The following is a 21,787-nucleotide window of genomic DNA, read 5'->3' as shown; positions in this document are numbered from 1 at the left end:
TCTTTTAATTTCTTATTTTTGGTTATGGATCCAAAATTTTATTTCGATCTTAATGGTTCGAAAGACTATTCAAATGCTTAATATGATGAAAACTCTTCTTTCTTTCCAGGTCCAACTCAAGTTCCAGCCACAAAAAACTTGCAAACCTCACAAAACACTACAAAAAGATCTACAGACAATAAGTGAGACGATGCTGAAGATAACGCTATAATGAAGACGATGAACAACCTTTCAATACTCTATGCAACGAATTGCAAGCCTATCCAACTATATGACGAACATGGCACAACTTTGCAATATAGAAGCGCATAGCGGTCTAAAAAACTATTTGATTGAGCATATATGGCAAAATTTAGCATTGATGGTTAATATGTAGTTTTAACATTATAGAATTGTAATTTTCTCTCTCATGTTGCAATTGTAAGTTTAGTTATTTATGTTAGATATGTTTGTAGAATGTGAAACACCTTTTTTTAATTAATTTATTATTTTATATTTAAAGTAATTAGTTTTTATTAAAGAATTAAGTTATTTTAATTTTTCTATTATTTTATAATACAAAAAACTTTTCATAATATATATTTATTCAATAAAAAAAATTAGTTTGGTTGGGGTTGTTAATGAGAAAGAAAATTTGAGTTTGTATGGGTTGTGTAGGTAAAAGATAAATAAATTAGTTTTTTAATGAAAAGTTGGGTTGGTTGGGTTATTAATGGGAGTAATCTAAATAGGCGCCAGACAGAGAGGGATGACATCTTCCACATTATCTCTAAATAAGGCACAACCCTTTTGAACACCACGATAGTAACTACATAGGGGGAACGTCATCGCCTGCAAGGCTACAACCCAGTCAAATCGATATAGAGAGGAGAGTGAGGGCGTCAAGAAGGGGTTCCACGACACACGGTCTAGCTTATAACATGTTTCCGAATTTTGAATGTATTAGAGAGTTTTATATAAATTTAGTACTTTTCTTTTTTCCTTATAGATTTTTTTTGAATGTCCGAATTATATTCAGAATAAGACGAACTAGCAAAAGGCTAAAAGATAAAGTAAAACAAGCAAAAAGCTAGAACACAAATCAATGCTTTTTTCGATAATGTCAAGTAAAAATAATGGCTATCAACTTTTGATAATGTAATGTGTCTCACGGGTTCGATCCTGTTTCTTTTTATCCTTTAAATATTTATATTTATTGCTCACTGGTTGTTAATGTGACATATTTAACAATTATTATAATCACTTAGAATTTTGCTTGACATGTCAAATGTACGGTTTCTATGAGCAAATCCATATCAAATTAATATGAGCTTCCTAGTGGACTACAATACAAAGTTTAAGCATGTCATGGTTGTTAGGGGTGAGCTGAAAACCAAATTAATCGAAAAAACCGAACCAAATCATTAAACGAAGATTCATTTTTTGTTAAAGGATGAAACCCGTGACACGTTACGTTATCGAAAGTTGATACAACAGAGTTCATTCGTGTATGGGGTATATTAGATACAATTCCCACCATTTATGTTAGTGGGATTCATGTCTCTCACGTTAGTAAATTTAGATAAGCAACAATGAATAACATATGATTATATGTACCAAAAGTTTTTTGGCTACGATATTAAGGTTTTGGGTAAGGTTTTGCTCTTTTAAAATTATGAGTGATCAAAACCTATAGATGATAAGTAATTTGATAAAAAAAAGCTTAATTTTTTTTATGATTATTTGTGTAATTAATAAATGAATATACATAAACATAACACAATAGTTCTTTTTCTTCTTATTAATATACGTGTAATTAATACACAATAATTGTTATTTTGATCGGTTTATAGTATTATGGGGACTTAGAATGCATTAACACTATATGTGTTGTGTGACTGGTTTATGATAGTGTGGTAATATAAAGTTATACGAATACGGTGATACTTGAATTGTATGTGGTTACATAGTTGATTAATGATAGATTAATGATCATGTGTTGTGTTTGCATGTTTGTGGTAGCGTGTATCTCATAGTCTCATGGTAGTAATACTGGTATGGGTGATACTTGACCCGTTGGGATAAGTTAAGGTAGTTTAATTAAATACACTAATATAAAATAAAACGACGATCATGTTATATACTTATATGATTGAATACACTCATAACAAATGATTTACATGGAAGATGCCTCTTGTCATGAAATATATTGCCTTGACCTGTTAAGGGGATGTTAATCGAGGTTATGGTTAATAATGCCTTAATGATGAGTTACGGGAACATAAATTAAGTGACGCTATTGCTTTGGCACGTTAAGGGGATGCTGATTTATGTTATGGTTAGTAACGTCTTAACGATTAACGACGAGTTATGGGAACATAAATTGCTTCAATGATTGGTGTCATTCACATTCAGGTTAACCACTTGCTCGAACCACAACCTTAAAGGCGCAAAAAATTCCAGCTCACCAGCCGAAACCAAATTGTTCAAGAAACCAATTTAACCGAACGTGGTTTGAAACTGAACAAACAGTCCGTTTAAGAACTCTTTCACTAAAACCGAAACAAACCGAACCGATCCTAACAGAAACCTGATCTTGACTTTCTTCGATTGAAACCAAACCGACGAGCCGAGCGGTCTAACCAGCCAGTTTACGGCTCCATATCACGTGCCTAGAGTAACCAGTTACACAAAACCGTTCTGTTACGTTCATTTCTGTATCACAGTCAAAGTCACACCTCACCAATTTACACAACTACAGAGTATTATTATTAAACCACTAGAAGACGAGTACCAAAACGTTACAGATACACGAATCGGTACCTTGCGTGTCGAATTGCCAGTCAATCGGTGTATTGCAGGCTCACTGGATCAACCTAATTCGGATCTCGGATCCTAATTGCTATCAATTTTAGCCTAATTGTGGATCTAGGGCTTCATTTCTCAGTTATTGCAGTTTTGGATGCATCGATGAGGTGATTTGATGTTAATCTCTTAGTTAATGTGATTCTAAGTTCATATGACCATATGCGTTTGGCTAATTGGTTGATTAGTTAATTTTAGCTGTGTTTAGTTCAATTACGATACAAAACCCTAGGTGTAATGATTCTAGTTACATGTACATTCGGTTAATTGTTTAAATTATGCTGTATGTAGTTCAATACTTCAATTTCAATGCAGCATCCTAAATGTAATGATTCTAGTTTTATATACAAAGGATTAATTGCTTGATTTAAGCTGTATCACTGTATGTAGTTCAATCACGATACGGCATCCAAAATGTAATGATTCTAGTTTTATATACGAAGGATTAATTGTTTAATTTAAGCTGTATGTAGTTCAATTCCAATACAACATCCTAGATGTAATGATTCTAGTTTTAGATACAACGGATTGATTGTCTAGTTTAAGCTGTATGTAGTTGAATTCCAATGCAACATCCAAATGTAATGATTCTAGTTTTATATACAATGGATTAATTGTTTAGTTTAAGCTGTATTTAGTTGAATTCCAATGCAACTTCCTAAATGTAATGATTTTAGCTTCATATACATTCGATTAATCGCTTAATTTATGCGGCATATAGTTCAATTCCAATACAACATCCAAAATGTAATGATTCTAGTTTTATATACAATGGATTGGTTGTTTAGTTTAAGCTGTATGTAGTTGAATTCCAATGCAACATCCTAAATGTAATGATTCTAGTTTTATATACATTCGATTAATCGTTTAATTTATGCTGCATGTAGTTCAATTACTATAAAAAACCCTAAGTGTAATGATATTGTCATGGACTTGATGACACTTGATGACCTTTTGTTAGTTATTTAACCTGTCCTGTTAATTGAAGAAGCTTAATGATCTGATAGGAAGTTAAGTTTCTAAACAGGAAGAACAAATTTATTTACATTGAAAATGAGGCAAGAGGAAGTTAAGCTCTTGAATGCCTCATTTTCTTTTTTTGTACTGCTGTTTTTTAGGGATTTTCTATAGTTGTCATAGGCACAAAGAGTGAGCCTTGGGTCTAGGTGCAAGGCGCTTAAAAAGTGAGGGCCTGTGATAAGCAAGGCGTATAGCACACACATACGATTTTTTGGGGTTTTAGATTTGTTTAGGGATAGTTTAGGATGGTTCCATGCCATTTTTGGATGTTTTAGACCAATTTGCCTAGAATTTGTAGAATTTTGCTAAACGTTTCAGCATTTGGTCGGTGTTTGACCAAAATTTGACGGGAATCTTGCCTGAAGGTCGCCGGATCGCCTGGTTGGAAGTAAGGCACTTTCCCTGCGCCTCGCCTTGCCCAAGGGCCTAGGCGTGCGCCCAAAGGGCTTTTGACAACATAGGGCTATTCTTGTTGATTTATCAATGCCTCATTTTCTTAGTAGATTATCTGATTATAATGAAGAAACTGATTATACCTTAAGGTACATTGTAGTGGATCATCTACATATAATAAGCAAAAAAGAGAAAAACACAGTTAAACTTGGATATGACAAGTACTTTCATTGTTTCACTAGTATCCTCTTTGTCTTATGTACAGTTTCTCTTTGTGAGATCTCTGGTGGGACCCCCTTTTTTGATTCTGTGTAGCAGCAGTAACAGTAGCAAGTTGTTCACACTTGTTAAGAATGGAGATTGAGGGGGGAAGAAGGAGTGATTCTCAAGTTCTCTACGAGACTCGTCATCATGCTTCTAGACCTTACACTTGCAATTACCCCCCGATTCACCAAGAGGTTCAATTTTTGTTAGCTCGTGATTTTTCTTTGATTTCTCATAGTTTATGAATTTAATGGAAGTTTTGATTGAAATTTCAGCTAAATGAAAGCACTAAAGGAAGCTTCCTTAGACTGCTTTCAACAAAAGGTATACCTTTTCATTTTTTGTTATCTGTTTCATATATGATTTAGATATATGTTGATGTGCTTTCTTACATGTAATGTGAGTTTTTCAATGTATATGTGCTTAGAGGAAAATGTTTTATTTATATCATACTGTGAAGGTCTCAGTGAGTTTAGAGAAAAATGGACTACAAATCGGCATGCTCAGAAGTTGAGCAAATGGACATCAATTTTCGTCTCACCGAACGGCGAACATGTGGCTGTAGCAGTTGGAAATGTGATAACATTCTTACAGATAGATGATAATTATCAAGAGCCTTGTGGGATATTTACTAGTAAGATTCCTGAACATGTTTGAATGTCTTTTATTTTACAATCATGGTGCTACCGTGTTCATTATTTTAGCACTATTTGTTTATAACATGAATGGCTAATTTTTGCTATGCAGTGTCAGGTAACTCTCTGGTCACTTTCATGTTTGGAGTCTGGTCAGAGGATCATGACATTTTGGGAGTTTTTGACAATACCGACACCCTTTATTTTATAAGGTCAAATGGTGATGAAATAACCCGAATTACAAAGCAGCATTTAAAAATGCCTTTGCCAATTATCAGTTTTGTTATTCATGATAATAAGGATATGAAGAACTCTTGTTTGTAAGTACTATATCTCCCTCAATTTCTATCCTAGTTATAGCCGTGCTCATATCAGTTAAACTGTTAATGTTTTTAATATGTTACAGGTGTACGTTTAGCATACTTGCATCAGATGGTTCGGTTCATGATATTGAGATTAGTCAGGATCCAAGTGCCTCTATTTCCACTCTGAGCAATTCAAATTTGGGCTCGGGCTCGGGCTCGGGCTCAGGTTCATTGTTACATAAGCAGTTTCCTAAGAATGTTAGTTGTTGTGGATATCATGTAGATAGCTCGCTGCTTGCTATTGTTAGTAGTCCTGTCGCAGTCACATCAACCTCCACCGTCATCATTGGTAATATACATGATTTCAAGGATGCTTTTGTTACAGTTTCTTCCCATAAAACCAGATTGCTAAATTGTTTATTTCTTTTCTACCCTTTCTAGGACCTTACAATCTTTCTCTTTGGAAATGGAGTCGACAATCAGGCTTACAAAAAGTGTCTTCTGCTGAGTTTGAAGGTCTCTACACTAAAACAAAAGGGTATACAGATCAAATATCATCACCAAAGGTCCAATTTTCACCACTAAAACAATTTGTTGCTACATTGGATTTGAGAGGATGCTTGATAATCTATAAGCTAAATGAAGAAGATTCACTTTCAGAAGTTCATTTCAAAGAAAAGAACGGGCTAAACAATATAACAGATTTTACATGGTGGATGGATCATATCATTGTCATTGCTAATAGAAGTGGCGAAATTACTATGTATGACGTCAATACTGGTGTTAAGGTTTTAGAAAATGGTTATCAATACTCTTTGCCTATTTTAGAGCGAGTGCCATCATCACCAGGATGTATATTTATTTTAGAAAGTAAATCACGTGAAAAGAGCTTTGAACCTTCTGATTTAGTTCTCTATGAGCCAGTTACAGTTGAAAAGTATAAGCAATTTGACAGTGGTAAACTGCAATGGAGCTTGATGTCATTTTCAAAAAGATCTGCTCAGGAACTTTATGATATTTTAATTACCAGGCAGCAGTTTGAGGATGCAGTTAAACTAGCTGATCATCATGGGTTGGATAAAGATGAAGTGTTGAAAGCACAGTGGCTGCATTCTTCCCATGGAAAAAGTGAAATTAATATGTTCCTTTCACTTATTAAAGATCAAGATTTTGTACTTACAGAGTGTGTGGATAGAGTTGGACCAACAGAAGATGCAGTTAGGGCTTTACTTGCTTATGGTCTCCAATTAACAAACAATTATATATTTTCTGAGGTTGAAGATGAAAAGGGTAGCCCAAAATGGGATTTTCGTTTGGCAAGACTCAAGATGTTACAATTTAAAGACAGGCTGGAGACATTTCTTGGAATAAATATGGGCAGGTAATGAGGCCATTTATAATTGCATCTTATTTATACTTGGTGCATAATTCGGGTTTAATTGCAAGTGAAATGAAACCATAAAGAAGAACCCTCAACACATAACTATGTATGAACCCTCAACATATAACATTCTTGCATTTTAGTTTGATTAAAATACCATAATGTTTCGTACACTTTAGTTATAAATACTCAAACATTAGGAAATATTTCTAAATACGCTAAACAGATAATTTATTGTTGATGGTTTTATAAGCCTTAATAATTTCAACCAATAAATATTAAATACACATATATAAATAAATAGTTTATCAAATTCCTCTTAAAAGCATAACCGGAATCAATAAATTCATGTCATGGAGTAAAAGTATATTTTTATGTAAACAGGCGAATTTTTAAATCTTTTTAGAAAAATGCTTACTTATAATCTATAACACCTTAAATGTCCAGGGGCCTTTTTTAGTTTACAATATTATAAAACATTCAGAACAGTTCAATTTTTTTTTAAAATAAACTTTTTAAAACTTCAGGGACTAAAACTACCAAGCTCAAAACATAATTATTATAATTTTTTTTTCATATAGCTGACACATGGCCCGACCTGACCCAAGAACATCCCAACTACTTTCTTCTGTTATTCCTTCCAGCCTATATGCAGAAACCGCACGACTGTTTTAACTGTCTATAAGGCGATATATTTACTTGACCTGTTTAACCCGTTAGAGATAAAATATTACCCAAATTGAGCAGTCGACTCATTCTTAAGTAAACAGGCCGAAATTGTCACATCAAATGGACACTATGGATATGTTATAATAATCCCACCAATTTTTACTTACTAGGAAACATTGACTTAGCTTCTTTCAGGTTTTCTGCACAGGATTACAGCAAATTCCGCTCATTGCCCATTAACAAAGCTGCTACTGCACTTGCAGAAAGTGGGAAAATTGGAGCTTTAAATCTTCTTTTCAAACGCCATCCTTATTCAATATCTCCATACATGCTCGAAGTTCTAGCATCCATCCCTGAAACTGTCCCGGTTCAGACATATGCACAGCTGCTTCCTGGTAGTTCTCATCAAGTTACTTATCTAAGAGAAGAAGACTGGGTTGAACATGAAAAAATGGTGAATTACATTAATACCCTCCCAGAAAATCACGAAACTGCCATTCAGATAAAAACCGAACCGATTGTGAAGCAGTTAATGGGATACAAATGGCCATTAGTTAGTGAACTATGTATCTGGTACAAACATAGAGCTATAGAAATGGACACCCTAACTGGACAACTGGACAACAGTTTATCATTGGTTGATTTTGCTTGCCGAAAGGGTTTTAACGAATTGCAAGAGTTTCACACGCTTATATCTTATTTGCACCAGCTAATTTACTCTGATGATGATGATGATCATGATGTGAATTTTAGCTTGAGTTTAGCCACATGGGAACAGTTGTCTGATTATGAAAAGTTCAAGATGATGCTTAAAGGGTTCAATGAGGAAAATGTAATAAAAAAATTAAGAGATAGAGCACTACCATTTATGCACACAAAATTTGGGAATGAAGTGGTTGATGATACTGGTGATTGGTTTTTGATCAGATGGATGAAAGAAATTGCCATGGAGAATAAGATTGAGGTCTGTTTGGTAGTTATTGAAGAAGGATGCAATGAGTTTTCAGGAAGCATGTTTTTCAGAAATGAAGCTGAAGCAGTAGACTGTGCTATTCAGTGTTTGTATCTATGTACTGCTACTGATAAGTGGAGTACCATGGCCTCGATATTGTTTAAACTTCCACTTTTGCACGGTAAGCATTTTAAAACTTATGTCTCATTTGGAGTTGTCAAAATGACAAAAGCGCCACTGAATCTTCTCAGAAGAATAAACTCAATGGATTTTCAAATCGTAAATGAGTAGATTCAGTTTATTTTTGTCATTTTACAACTCTAGAACTGAAAACTTCTGATAACTTAGGCGAGCTATGTATACATCATTCCTTAAAAGTTCTTAAATTTGTTGAAATGCTTACAGTTGTAACTGAATGATTGTTCATATGGAACGCAATCATAGGTTCTTGGTTACAAATTATTAGTCTTATTTAGGGTCACAATCTTGTAACTGTCTGCTGTTGAGTTCAAAAGGTCAACTGTTTTTCTGAAAGTATGACTTCATGTGTGCATATTTTTAAGAATACGAGTGTGCATAGAGTTATAGCAAGATTGTTTTTTTTGGGGTCGCGTTTTGTTAACTACTTAACGATGTTACATTTGAGCAGGTTATGAAGTAGAGGGTCTTCAAAAGCGACTTAAAGTTGCAGAAGGGCATGTTGAGGCTGGAAGACTGTTGGCTTTGTATCAGGTATGCATTTGTACACGTTAGTGACTGCTGGTTTTCAGGTTAGATAGATCATATTGTTTATAGATAAACTTGGTAAAGATGTAATTGTTATTGAATTGTGATTATATTTGCTGAATATACATGGGTATATATAGAATACAATATTACACTCTAATCCCTCTAATATAACATAATATTAAACTATGTCTAATATCCCCCCCGCAAGCTAAGCCCGGGAAGCAACTCTTAGCTTGGACCGTAAGAACAAGAATCTTGGAGAGGGTAGAGCTTTGGTAAAAACATCTGCAATCTGATCTTCTGTGGAGATAAACTGCACCGAGAGTTTTCGTTGAGCAACTTGTTCTCGGACAAAATGAAAGTCTACCTCAACGTGCTTTGTACGTGCATGAAAGACAGGATTTGCTGCCAGGTATGTTGCACCAAGATTGTCGCACCATAATGTTGGGGTTGATCGTGCTGGAACATGCAGTTCATGCAAGAGTGCCCGTAACCAAGTTAATTCAGCAACCGTGTCTGCAAGGGCTTTATACTCTGATTCTGTAGATGACCTAGAGACAGTCTTTTGTTTACGGGCTGACCAAGACACAAGATTAGACCCAAGATAGATAGCATACCCCCCGGTGGATCGACGGTCATCTGGGCACCCAGCCCAATTAGCATCAGAAAAGGCACTCAAGCTGTTGAAAGAAGCATCCGTGTAGGCATGAAGAACCGAAGGAGATTGCTGTTTAATTAGAAGACCATGTGTGGCAGTACCCTTCAAGTACCGTAGAATGCGCTTAACAAATGACCATTGATTCTCTGTTGGCGAGTGCATAAATTGACAAACCTTATTGACTGCATAGGTAATGTCCGGACGAGAAAGCGTGACATATTGAAGGGCACCCACAACCTGCCTATATTTAACCGGGTTCTCAAATGGGGAGCTGTCACCCAAGGCCAGCTTCGCACTCGGTGTAATAGGCGAGTCAACCGGGTGAGCATTGGACAAACTGGCACGTTGTAAGAGCTCGTTAATATACTTCTGTTGGGACAATAGTATGTCCTGGCCACTGGAAAGAATCTCAATGCCCAAAAAATAGGAGAGTCTGCCCATGTCCAGGAGAGTCTGCCCATGTCCTGGACAGCAAATGACATGCTAAGATTGCTAACCACCTGATCAATAGCCCAGCCCGTGAATTGTTACCTGTGAGGATAATATCATCAACGTAGACAAGTAGATACAGTAATGTGCCCCCTGATGAGTAAACAAAGAGAGAAGAATCTGTCTTGGAGCCTTGAAAACCAAGCCTCTGAAGAGCCATAGACAACTTGTGAAACCAGGCTCTAGGGGCTTGCTTCAAACCATAAAGGGACTTATGTAAAAGACACACATGATCCGGTTTCAGGGGGTTAACAAAACCTGGTGGTTGCTGTAAATAGACAGTTTCGTTTAAGTCACCGTGTAGAAACGCATTCTGAACATCAAGTTGTCGCAGTTGCCATTGTTGAGCAACTGCTAAAGAAAGTACTACACGAATAGTGGTAGACTTGACAACCGGGCGAAATGTCTCCTGGTAATCAATGCCCGGTTGTTGTCGAAAACCTTTGGCGACTAAACGTGCTTTATGGCGAGTGATAGCCCCTGTTTAATCTCGTTTGAGTTTGTAAACCCATTTGCAATCAACCACATTAGAACCCGGAGCACGTGGTACCAAGGACCACGTACCATTTCGCAGCAGCGCCGAATACTCATCAGCCATGGCCTGACGCCATTTTGGGTCTGTGTTAGCAACAGTAAAGGAGGCAGGTTCAGTGTCGGGATTATGTGTGGTAGAGTGAAAGGAGGCAGCATTGTAAGTTTTGGGGTTTTGGCGAAGATTAGGCGGTCGTGAACGGGTAGATGGTTGGGTCATAGGGGCTGGAGAGACTGCTGAGTTGCAACCTGAGGGGTTTCAGCAGCCGTAGGAGGGGCTGCAACAGCTGTAGGAGGGGCTGCGGCAGCCGTAGAAGGTTCTGAAGGGGCCGCATCAGCAGATTATGTGGAATTTGTCGTGTTGGGTTTAGGCCGACGAGCAGGTCTGAGAAGTCAGGTGGACGATGAAAGATGTGTTGTATGGACGGAGATGAGGAAAGCATTGAGAGCCAAAGACCCGTAAGAAAGAGAAGTCAGGTGGACGATGAAAGATGTGTTCAAATGGTGAAATTGATGAATTTGTACGAGAAGGCATACGATTTATTAGGTAAACCGTCGTGTCGAAGGCAAAATTCCAAAAACGTAATGGAACGTGGGATTGGGCTAATAAGGTAAGACCTGTTTCGACAACGTGACGATGGCGGCGTTCCACGATACCGTTTTGTTCACTGGTATGTGGGCAAGAGAGGCGATGGGTGATGCCTAAAGTGGTGAGATAAGTAGATAGGCTACGAAATTCTCCACCCCAGTCACTTTGCACTGATTTGAGTTTGGTGTTAAATTGTCTCTCAACCATAATGATAAATTGTTTGAAAATATCCAGAACATCAGACTTTCGTTTAAAGGGAAAGATCCACATAAATTTAGAATAATGGTCTACACACAAGAGAAAATAATTGTGACCCTCAAAGGACGTAAAGGGAGCGGGTCTCCACACATCACAAAAAATAAGATCCAAAACACTTGAACTTTTAAAAGTAGAAGGTAATAAATGTAACTCGGAAGATTTTCCAACAAAACAAGAATCACAAACAGTGGAAACATTATTTTGTAAAGGTAAATGATAAGCAGAAAGCATTGACTTCAAAAGCTGTGGATGAGGATGTCCCAGTCTTTGATGCCAAGTGGAAGCGGAAGCACGAACAGCAGAAAAGGAAACTTTGGGAGTAGGTTGTAACAGCGGAAGCTTGATGGAATACAGACCGCCATTACTTGGACCCGTGAGGAGGATAGTGTGTGTAGACTTGTCCTTCACAACAAAATGAGTATCGTGAAATTCAAAATAAACGTTATTATCAAGGCAAAAACGTTGGACAGAAAGGAGATTTTGTTTAATTTCTGGAACATGAAGTATGTTTTTAAGATTAAAGGTTTTTGTGGGTGAGGAAAAACGAGTGGAACCAATGTGTAAAATGGGAAGTCCCTTACCGTTGCCAACATGAAGGTTGTCACCCCCATAATAGGCTTCTGAGTTATCGAGGCTGGAGAGATTCGGTGCTACATGGTGGCTGGATCCGGTGTCGGTGAGCCAGTTGGTAAATGCCTGTTGTGAGCGGTAATTAGCAAAGTTGGCAGATGGTTGTTGTCTTGAGCGTATGGTTGAAGGATCACGGTTAGGGCATTGAGACGGTATATGGCCGATGCCACACCTGTTACAAGTACCATACACAGTATTTTGATTAGAAGCCCAACTGAATTGATTTCGATTGCCACCTATGTTGGAACGATTGTTGGAGCTGTTATAATTGCCACGTCCTCCACGGTTGTTTCCTTGTCTATTGTTTGTGTTGCGGTTTGTGTTGCGGGTTGTATAGTTGGCCTGTGGGGACGTAGAAGAAGGCAATTGTAGTTGTAACCCTAGCTGGGCAGCCAACTGTTGAACAGCCTTAACTGCATCAGAATGGGGCAGTGAATTGGTCGAGGCAGCAACGACCGAAGCAGCGGGTTCACGGGCTGCGTTAAAGGTGGTAGGCATAGCAGCTGTTTTTTTCTTTAACATGTAATCATGATCTGCAAACAGAGCATGAAGCTCGTTGAACACCAATTGACGAGTAAGGGCTGTTGTCTTCACACCGTGGTATTCTTCACGAAGACCAGAAATCACTAGCATCACGATATCTTTTTCCTTCATCGGTTCACCAATATTTGCCAGAGCAGTCGCATACTCTTGAGCCCGAGTCAGATAGGCTGAAGAGGATTCATCAGGCTTCATCTCAATCCGTAGCAATTGAGTCTTCAAAGTGTATTCTCTAGAAGCGGTATGAGGAGCATAGGCACGTTCCAGAGACAGCCAAAGATCCCTAGAAGTAGAGCCCTGCACATGCTGAAAAGAGTTTTCAGAGATTGTGGACAGCAGGAGCATGCGAATATGGGCATCATTAGAGACCCAGATTGCATGCTGAGGATTCGTTTGGGTTTGTTGTGGGAGAGCATCTTCCTTGTCTTTACCAGCAGAAGATGAAACAGGAATAGTAGGTGCTGGAGATGGAATTGTGCCATCTATATAACCGAACAGGTTGTTTGTGACCAAAAACGGATGAATCATAGTCTTCCAATGACCATAATTGGTGGGGGACAAGGTAAATCCAAACTTGTGAGAGTTGTGGATAAGTCATAGTCTTCCAATGACCATAATTGGTGGGGGACAAGGTAAATCCAAACTTGTGAGAGTTGTGGATAGTCTTTTCTGATTGGGAGAAGACGACAAGGGTAGTCATGGTGATTGGGTGATCGAAAAAGAGGACAGCAGAGCTGTGGTAGGGCTGTGATCGGAAAAGAAAAGGAAGAAGAAGGGATGACGGCAGAATTAGGGTTTGATCCCTGGCTGTGATACCAAGATAAACTTGGTAAAGATGTAATTGTTATTGAATTGTGATTATATTTGCTGAATATACATGGGTATATATAGAATACAATATTACACTCTAATCCCTCTAATATAACATAATATTAAACTATGTCTAATATTTATTGTACTCTACTAATGATGGCCTGACATGCGACACTTGCTAATGCTATCTCTCATACCTTTGCTACTTTGAACTTTATGTTGATATTTTGATAAACAGTCAAAACAATTTTAGTTTTATATGACAATTTATACATATCAAATTTCATGTGAGGCTACTTTTATACATTCAGGTTCCAAAGCCGATTGCCTTCTTCCTGGAGGCACAATCAGATGGCAAAAGTGTGAAACAAATTCTCCGTCTTATCCTGTCAAAGTTTATCCGCCGCCAGCCTGGAAGAACAGACGCTGACTGGGCAAATATGTGGCGAGATTTCCAGTCCCTGCAAGAAAAGGCATTTCCTTTTGTTGATTTAGAATACATGTTGATCGAGTTCTGTAGGGGATTATTAAAAGCTGGGAAATTCTCACTTGCTAGAAACTATCTAAAAGGCTCTGGTTCAGTGGTGTTGCCAACAGAAAAGGCTGAAAATATCATCATTCTGGCAGCACGAGAGTATTTTTTCTCAGCTTCTAGCCTATCTTCTGCAGAAGTAAGTAACATTTTTCATGTCGTTGTCAGGGTGGTTGGGTAATGGGTCGAAACATATCATTTTTGGTACAGGTCATGTGAGGTTCGGTTAACTTGAAACGTTTTGTCTTTTATGTTTTGATAAGTTTAAAGTTACTCCCTCCGTCCCATTTTAAGTGTCTTAGTTTGACCGTAAATATTTTTGTTCGTGTCATATAACACTTGATGAAAATTATATGAATGGATTGGGTTTTAAATGTATTTTACATTGATATAATTTTCATCAAGTATTATATGACACGAACAAAAATATTTACGGTCAAAGTTGCAAAAGAAAGACTTGAAAATTTAAACTAAGACGCTTAAAATGGGACGGAGGGAGTAATATTTATCGAACTAAATAGGATTACAGTTACAGTTTTGTTACTACAGTCTTAACCATTGAAATAGCCGATTTTGGACGGTTGCATGCATTAAAATACATGTCTGATAACTTCCCACCCTTTCAACCATTCCCTTTTTAGTTAGTTTTTATTTTTATTTTTATTTTTTTATTCGTTTGAGAGGAAAAAAAATGGCAAGCTGACCAATTCGCAAGTAAACGGGTAAACTTTCCACCTCTAGTTTTATTATTCACGATGTGCGCATTTTCTTCATCTGTATTTTTTACTGAACACTTTTTGTACCATGTTTTTACAAAAAAATCCGATTTTTTTATAAATAGTTATCGTCTAAAACTAGCGGTATTCAACCAGTGTGCAGCGGTGGGGACTCAACAGGAATTTGGTCGTATTGGTTTGGTTAGTTATGGTATCCGTACAAAATTAATAAAGTCAAAATTAAATAAAGTAGTAATATGCCTAAAAGGATATCGAAACATGTTTTAAAATTATTTTTAAAAATTTAATTAATTAGTATATTAATAAAACAACATAACTAAATAAATTAAAAACAAAAACAAATAAGAAAACTATCTAGGGCATAAAAACCAATAATGCACTAACTTAGTATACGATTTCAATAAGATAATAATCTTTTGAATAGATTTTGGAGGTTTTTTTTTAGTTAATTACACTTTGGCAACTTTTGGCCTGTTGACTTTTAAGTTAATTTTTTATTACCCCATTTTGATTCATTAGAGATGACAACTGAATCAATTTTATATAAATTAATGGCTCAAAGTTAGCTTAAACCACAAGTTTGGAACTTGTTTCAGATCTGGAAGGCAAAGGAATGTCTGAATATTCTTCCAAGCAGTCGAAACGTGATGAAAGAGTTGGATATGATCGATGCTTTAACTGTTAAACTCCCAAGATTAGGTGTAAACATTCTTCCAATGCAATTTAGGCAAATTAAAGACCCAATGGAAATCATCAGATTAGCAATCACCACTCAAAGTGGGGCCTACGCTAACGTTGATGAGCTTATTGAAATCGCCAAACTTCTTGGACTAAACTCTCAAGATGAAATCTCATCCGTCCAAGAAGCTATTGCAAGAGAAGCAGCAGTTGCTGGAGATCTTCAACTCGCTTTTGATCTTTGTATTATTATGGCAAAGAAGGGTCATGGACCCGTTTGGGATTTATGTACTGCACTTGCACGGGGGCCGGCTCTTGAAAACATGGATATTAATTCTAGAAAACAACTTCTAGGGTTTGCGTTGAGCCATTGTGATAAGGATTCAATCAGTGAACTCTTACATGCATGGAAAGATCTAGACATGCAAAGCCAATGTGAAAAGTTGACCAGGTTCACCGGAAAGAATGTTCCAGAACTATCAGTACGTGATACAGTTGACCTAATAGTTTCATCCGGGCAGGTCAACGCAAATCTTGAACAAGACCCATATTTCAAAACCATTAAAACGACACTCTCTGATATAGCTAGCTTGTTATCAGCAACAAACGATTCTGATTTTGACTCTTTGTTGAAAGAAAACAGTAAAGTGTTGACTTTTGTGGCTTTACGTCTTCCATGTTTACTTGAACTTGGTAAGGAAGTGGAAAAGGGTAACAAGTTTCTTGGTACACAAGCAACGTCGACGGCTTTGTCTTGGTTGGCAAGAAATGATTTTTCTCCTAAAGACAATTTGATTGCTTCTTTAGCAAAGACGGTTATGGCGCCACCTGTCACAGAAGAGGAAGACATTTTAGGGTGCTCGTTTTTGTTAAATCTTTATGATTCATTCTATGGTGTGCAAATAATTGAAGAACAGGTGAGATCAAGGGAAGACTATAATGAGACATGTAGCATGATGAATTTGGGGATGATTTATAGTATGTTGCATAACTCTAGTGGTGAGTGTGACGGTCCAGCTCAGCGAAGGGAGTTGCTGCTAAGAAAGTTCCAAGAGAAATACACTTCACTAAGTTCAGGTATTTTTTTTTTGTATATTGCAATTATAGTTGGCAAAATTTGTGGGCCTGGTTGGGTTGACTTGCAAACTTCTTAATTTCTGAAATATGTTCACAAGATATATGTTGTCTCAATCATAATCTTATTATTTATATAAAATAATTATCTTTTTTTATGCATTAAAGTTACACTTTCAGTGATAAATTATTATGATAGCCAACTTCTTAGCTTTTATATATATGACATGTTGGAGATAAAACATAACTCGAATTGAGTCATTAAATAAGTAAATGGGTCAAAATTGTTACCTTTTCATACCCATTAGGGATAAAATACAACAAAGTCAATACATTTACTAAATATATTGTAATCACTACCTTTAACTGCAATTTTCTGCACACATTCTTTTTATGCTCTTAATAGTTCTCTTCTAAAGTTTTGGCAGCAAATTAATCTGCATATATGTGCTGTAATATAACCATTTATGATTTATGATTTCTGTTTTTTGCATCTCTATAATAGATGAACGCAACAAAATTGACGAAGCCCAGTCATCATTTTGGAGAGAATGGAAGTCAAAGTTAGAGGAACAAAAACGTGTGGCTGATCATACAAGAGCAATTGAGCAAGTTATTCCCGGTATTGAAACAGCACGCTTTTTATCTGGAGACATCGACTACATGGAGAGTGTAATATTCGACTTCATTGACTCGGTCAAAACAGAGAAAAAGAAAATCCTAAAAGATGTGTTGACTTTAGCTTCAGACTATGGCTTAGATCAAACCAAGGTATGCAAATATATAACCTCTATCTAACACTTGCAAAGTTGCAATGCAAGTTATCTATTTAATTTAAATAAAATGTTTTTCATTTTTGTATCATTCACATTCAGGTACTCTTGAAATTCCTCACTTCAACTCTTCTTTCCAACATCTGGACCGTTGATGACATCAAATCTGAAATCACACAATTTGAAACCAAAATACTTGATTCTGCAAAAGACGTTTTCAAAACAATCTCCGTATCCGTGTACCCTGAAATCAATGGGCAGGATAAACAACGTCTCGCTTACATATACAACCTCCTCTCCATTTGTTTCTCCAAAGTTGAAGACAAAAATGAACTTTTAACAACCATGAACCCGGTTCCCACATATTTGGCCATTGATGAGCTGGACAGTTTTTACAACACCATGGAGCAAGAATGCAGTAAACTTTTATTCATCAAGGATTTGAACTTCAAAAACATCGCCGGTTTATTCGGTCCAAATTTAGCATGTGCTAGAGACGAAGTGTACACTCATGTAAATGAAACGAGTGTTGAACCACTTGCAGAGCTGATGAAAACCCTAACCGGGATGTATAAAGATCGGGTTCCTGAGGGTCTTGTACAATGGCAATTCGTGTACGGGTATTATGTATCGAGCTCATTAACCGCGTTAGAAAATAAAGCAAAATCAGAAATTCATTTTGAAAACCCAGAAACCCTTCGGTTATTTATTAACGAGGTTGAAAGTACATACGACCGTTGCAAAAAGTATATAAAACTTATTGCTTATCCAGGTGCTTCTGTAACGGGTATCATGAAGAAGTTTTTCAAAATTACTCCATCGGTGAAGGGCGATTTTGGTCATTTTTCATCAGATCCAAATTGGAAGGATGATTTGGTTATGCTTATTAATTTCTGGCTTCGATTAATAAACGATTTACAGAAATTTGTATCTTCTGATGATGTGGATCTATTCTCTTCCGGGTGTGTGATGATCTGTCTTGAAGCTTTTGTTGACTTGGTCAACGAGGGAAAGATATCTGTAACTGAAGGATGGACTTCGGTTTTTGCATATATAGATTCGGGTCTCGTTGGTGACGTGTACACCGAAATTCATCATTTCTGTAAATCGATGGTGTTTTCCGGGTGTCGGTTTAACACGATATCGTGTGTTTATCATGCATCGATTTCGCGTTTCCCTGACACAAATTTGTCACCTGATGTTCAAAGGCGTTATGAATATATCGCCGATCTGCCTCGTCTTTACATAAGAATCTTGGAACCTGTATTGAAGGATTTAGCTCGCGGGTCCCGTGAACATTTGTCTTTATATTGGGTTTTATCGAGTTTGAGTGAATTAGATGGTGATTTGGAGGAATTAAGGAATGTTAGAAGTACTGTTTGGGATCGATTGGTTCAGTTTTCTAATGACATGGAAATCCCGAGCCATGCTCGTGTTCATATGCTGGAACTTATGCAGTTTGTAACGGCGCTGACCACGAAATTGACTTCCTTTTCTAGCGAGCTTCAGGCCAATGTTGACCCGTGGGTTGGGTGGGATAGCATGGGATCTTTAAACTCAAACCGTGAAACCGCAACCGATAATGAAGATGCGCCGAAAAGTTTCACGCATACTTTGGTTGCTTTAAAATCGTCACAACTACTATCAAATATCTCCCCAAACCTCGAGATATCTCCAAATGACGTTTCGACCCTTGATTCTGCAGTTTCTTGTTTTGTAAAGATATCCGATAATGTTGTTTCACGATCCGATGTTGATATTTTGATAGCCGTGTTAGGAGAGTGGGAAGGGCTTTTTGGTAATTTAAGTGTAAAAGAGGAGGTAACAAACTCGGAAACAATGCCTGTCCGGAATGATTGGGGGAACGATGATTGGGATGAAGGATGGGAAGACTTCCAAGAAGAAGAAGAATTGGGAGAAAAAGAAGCCACAAATGACGAAAAGACCCTTTCGGTTCATTCTTTAAATGAGTGTTGGTCATTAATCTTCAAAAAACTAGCATCATTATCTGAATTCAATGACATATTGAAGATCATCGACCAATCCAAATTAAAAGGAAACGGGGTCTTGTTGACCGAGGATTCTACCCGGCATTTGACCAAATTATTACTCGAGGTAGATTATTTTACAGCTGTAAAACTTGCGGGTTTACTTCCTTATGAAAACATACAATTGGAGTGTTTGGAGTTTGTGGAGGATAAATTAAAGCAAGGAAACATACCGAGCCCGGTTTTAACCGATCACGGGCTGTTTATTACTTTATTATCATCGGGCTTGATGTCAACCATCGTGACCAAACCGTCATACGGAACCAATTATTCATATATAAGTTATATGATCGGGTGTTTCTCTCGTAACAGTCAAGAAGCAGAGAATAAAAGCGAGGAGCACGAGAATGACGTGTGGTCTGTTTTCAAAATGATTCTATTACCGTGTTATATATGCGAGCTTGTAAAGGCGGATCAAGTGATGTTAGCGGGATTAGTTGTTACAAAGATGATGCACACGAGTGTTTCTCTCGGTTTGGTTAATGTAGCAGAAGCTAGTCTTAGGAAGTACTTAGAAAATCAGATTGAAGTTATACGAGGAAACAGTTTTAAGGTAGAGGAGATGAGGTTTTGTGAGCCGCTTGTGAATACGGTTGTCGGGTTGAGTGGCCGGGTGGAGAGTTTGATCAACTCGGCTCTAGTGATATTGTCGCCGAATGATGGTAAAAGGTAGAATGATTTGAGAATTAGATGTCATCCTTTTGCTTGTAGAAAAAGACATTTGTTTGGACTTTGAAGGATTCATATACAATACATGTTACTGTTCTCTCTCTTTCATTTTCCTGATTAATACATGTTATGGTGTGAAGAGATGGCGTTAATGTAACAATGCAAAAACACTAATCCATCTCGTTTTTAGTTTGGACCTAGAGACCTAGCAGCGTGTAAATGAGCTTAGTAGTTTTTCGTGCTTAAGTTCGGCTTGTTTACAGCTTATATGTTAATTTATTTGCATAATATTTATACTGAACACAACAAATATAAATTAGTTATTTTTAGAGTTAAATGCAGTTTCCATCTTTGTGGTTTATGGGCGGGAACCACCTGTGCAATGCCCCCCCCCCCCTCCCCCGGTCTTTTAAAAAAAGGAACAGTTTGTCTCTGTGGTTGTCGAGCGCGATCGGATTGAGCTCCCTTTGTCATCTTTTTATTTAAAAACCAAATGAAATAAGTTTTATGGCTCTTTTATGATTTCCTAAATGCGTCTAAGCTTTGCATCCATGTAGTTTGTGTCCCTCTTCTCTAACCCTATTACACTCGCCCCTTCCCCCTCAGATCAAACAAACCGAATTTGGAGAAACTGTGAGAAGGGGTGAGTTAGACGGAGCAAACGCCGGGCCTGCAAAGCATAGACGTGCACAAATCGGGTTCACCTTTAAAACCCGAACCGGTTTGGAACCGGTTTTTTTCAAACCGGGTATAAAATGACACCGGTTCCAGTCAGGAACCGGTTCGGTTCCCGACCCGAACCGATGCCCAGAAATGCAAACTATTAGGAACCGGGTAGGGTTGGAACCGGACCGGTTATTACGTAAAAACCGGTTCCACCGGTTTTTTTTGAAATTCAAACAATATAGCCGTTAGAAACCGGTTCCAACGTGTAACATCCTAAATATTATAATGTTAAATAAAGAAAGTTACGTTTAGTGATTTCGCGTTATTAATTAATTAATATCGAGTAAAGAACGGATCATGGACTTAGATTAATTAAGATGGGTTAACTGAGAATAGGCCTTAGGTCCATGGGCTTTAAGGGGTATAAATATCCCCTAAACCAACCTAAAACCCTAAACCCTCATTCATTTCCATCTTAATCTCTACACACTCCAAACACACACACACACACCATATACGACCGGCGGCCGAGAGGGAGAAACGAGCAAGATCCGAGAGAGAGTAAACATTAGTTGGTATTAGATCTTATTACACGAGATCTAGAGTGCATAAACAAGCTAACCAAGATCGAACGAGCCCAAAAGGTATGTTCTTGACCTTTAAAGTTTACGTAGTATTGAACGTTTTTACCATAAAGGTCCAAACTTTATGTCTTTCCGGGCTAGGTTTTACCCGAACTAGGCCATGGGAATGATCGCGGAGTTAGTTAACGTAATATCCAAGAAATTCTCGATGAAATAAGGGTGATTTTGGTGATTAAGATTGAACAGAGACGGCAGCTGGGCAACTTCGCCTGCAAGCCATAACTTTGCCTTCATGCAAGTTCGCTTGCAAGCAAGTTCGCCTAACT

General features: G+C 37.4%; 1 protein-coding gene across 3 annotated transcripts; it reads left to right on the top strand.

The window, feature by feature from the left end:
• Nucleotides 1-2,748: 2,748 nt before the first annotated feature.
• On the top strand, nt 2,749-20,436 carry LOC143552226 (MAG2-interacting protein 2-like). Of its 3 annotated transcripts, none has more exons than XM_077042503.1 (13): nt 2,749-2,954; nt 4,523-4,715; nt 4,797-4,845; nt 4,982-5,155; nt 5,275-5,476; nt 5,563-5,810; nt 5,903-6,842; nt 7,707-8,644; nt 9,113-9,195; nt 14,012-14,371; nt 15,566-16,724; nt 17,227-17,492; nt 17,597-20,436. In XM_077042503.1, exons 2-13 carry the CDS (start codon nt 4,611-4,613, stop codon nt 20,213-20,215), a joined length of 7,143 nt encoding a protein of 2,380 aa, XP_076898618.1. In that variant the 5' UTR covers nt 2,749-2,954; nt 4,523-4,610; the 3' UTR covers nt 20,216-20,436. The 3 variants fall into 3 exon arrangements, with proteins under 3 accessions (XP_076898618.1, XP_076898616.1, XP_076898617.1); XM_077042501.1 differs by having other exon boundaries at nt 5,269-5,476; XM_077042502.1 differs by lacking the exon at nt 2,749-2,954 and adding an exon at nt 4,159-4,406 and having other exon boundaries at nt 5,269-5,476.
• The last annotated feature ends 1,351 nt before the right edge of the window (nt 20,437-21,787 follow it).

Source organism: Bidens hawaiensis, unplaced genomic scaffold, assembly GCF_021521415.1.
Source record: "Bidens hawaiensis isolate Kalapana, Puna unplaced genomic scaffold, B.hawaiensis_p1.1 tig00016829_1, whole genome shotgun sequence".
Lineage (NCBI taxonomy): Eukaryota > Viridiplantae > Streptophyta > Magnoliopsida > Asterales > Asteraceae > Bidens > Bidens hawaiensis.
Note: the sequence above shows the minus strand (reverse complement) of the source record. Positions and strands in the feature narration are given on the sequence as shown.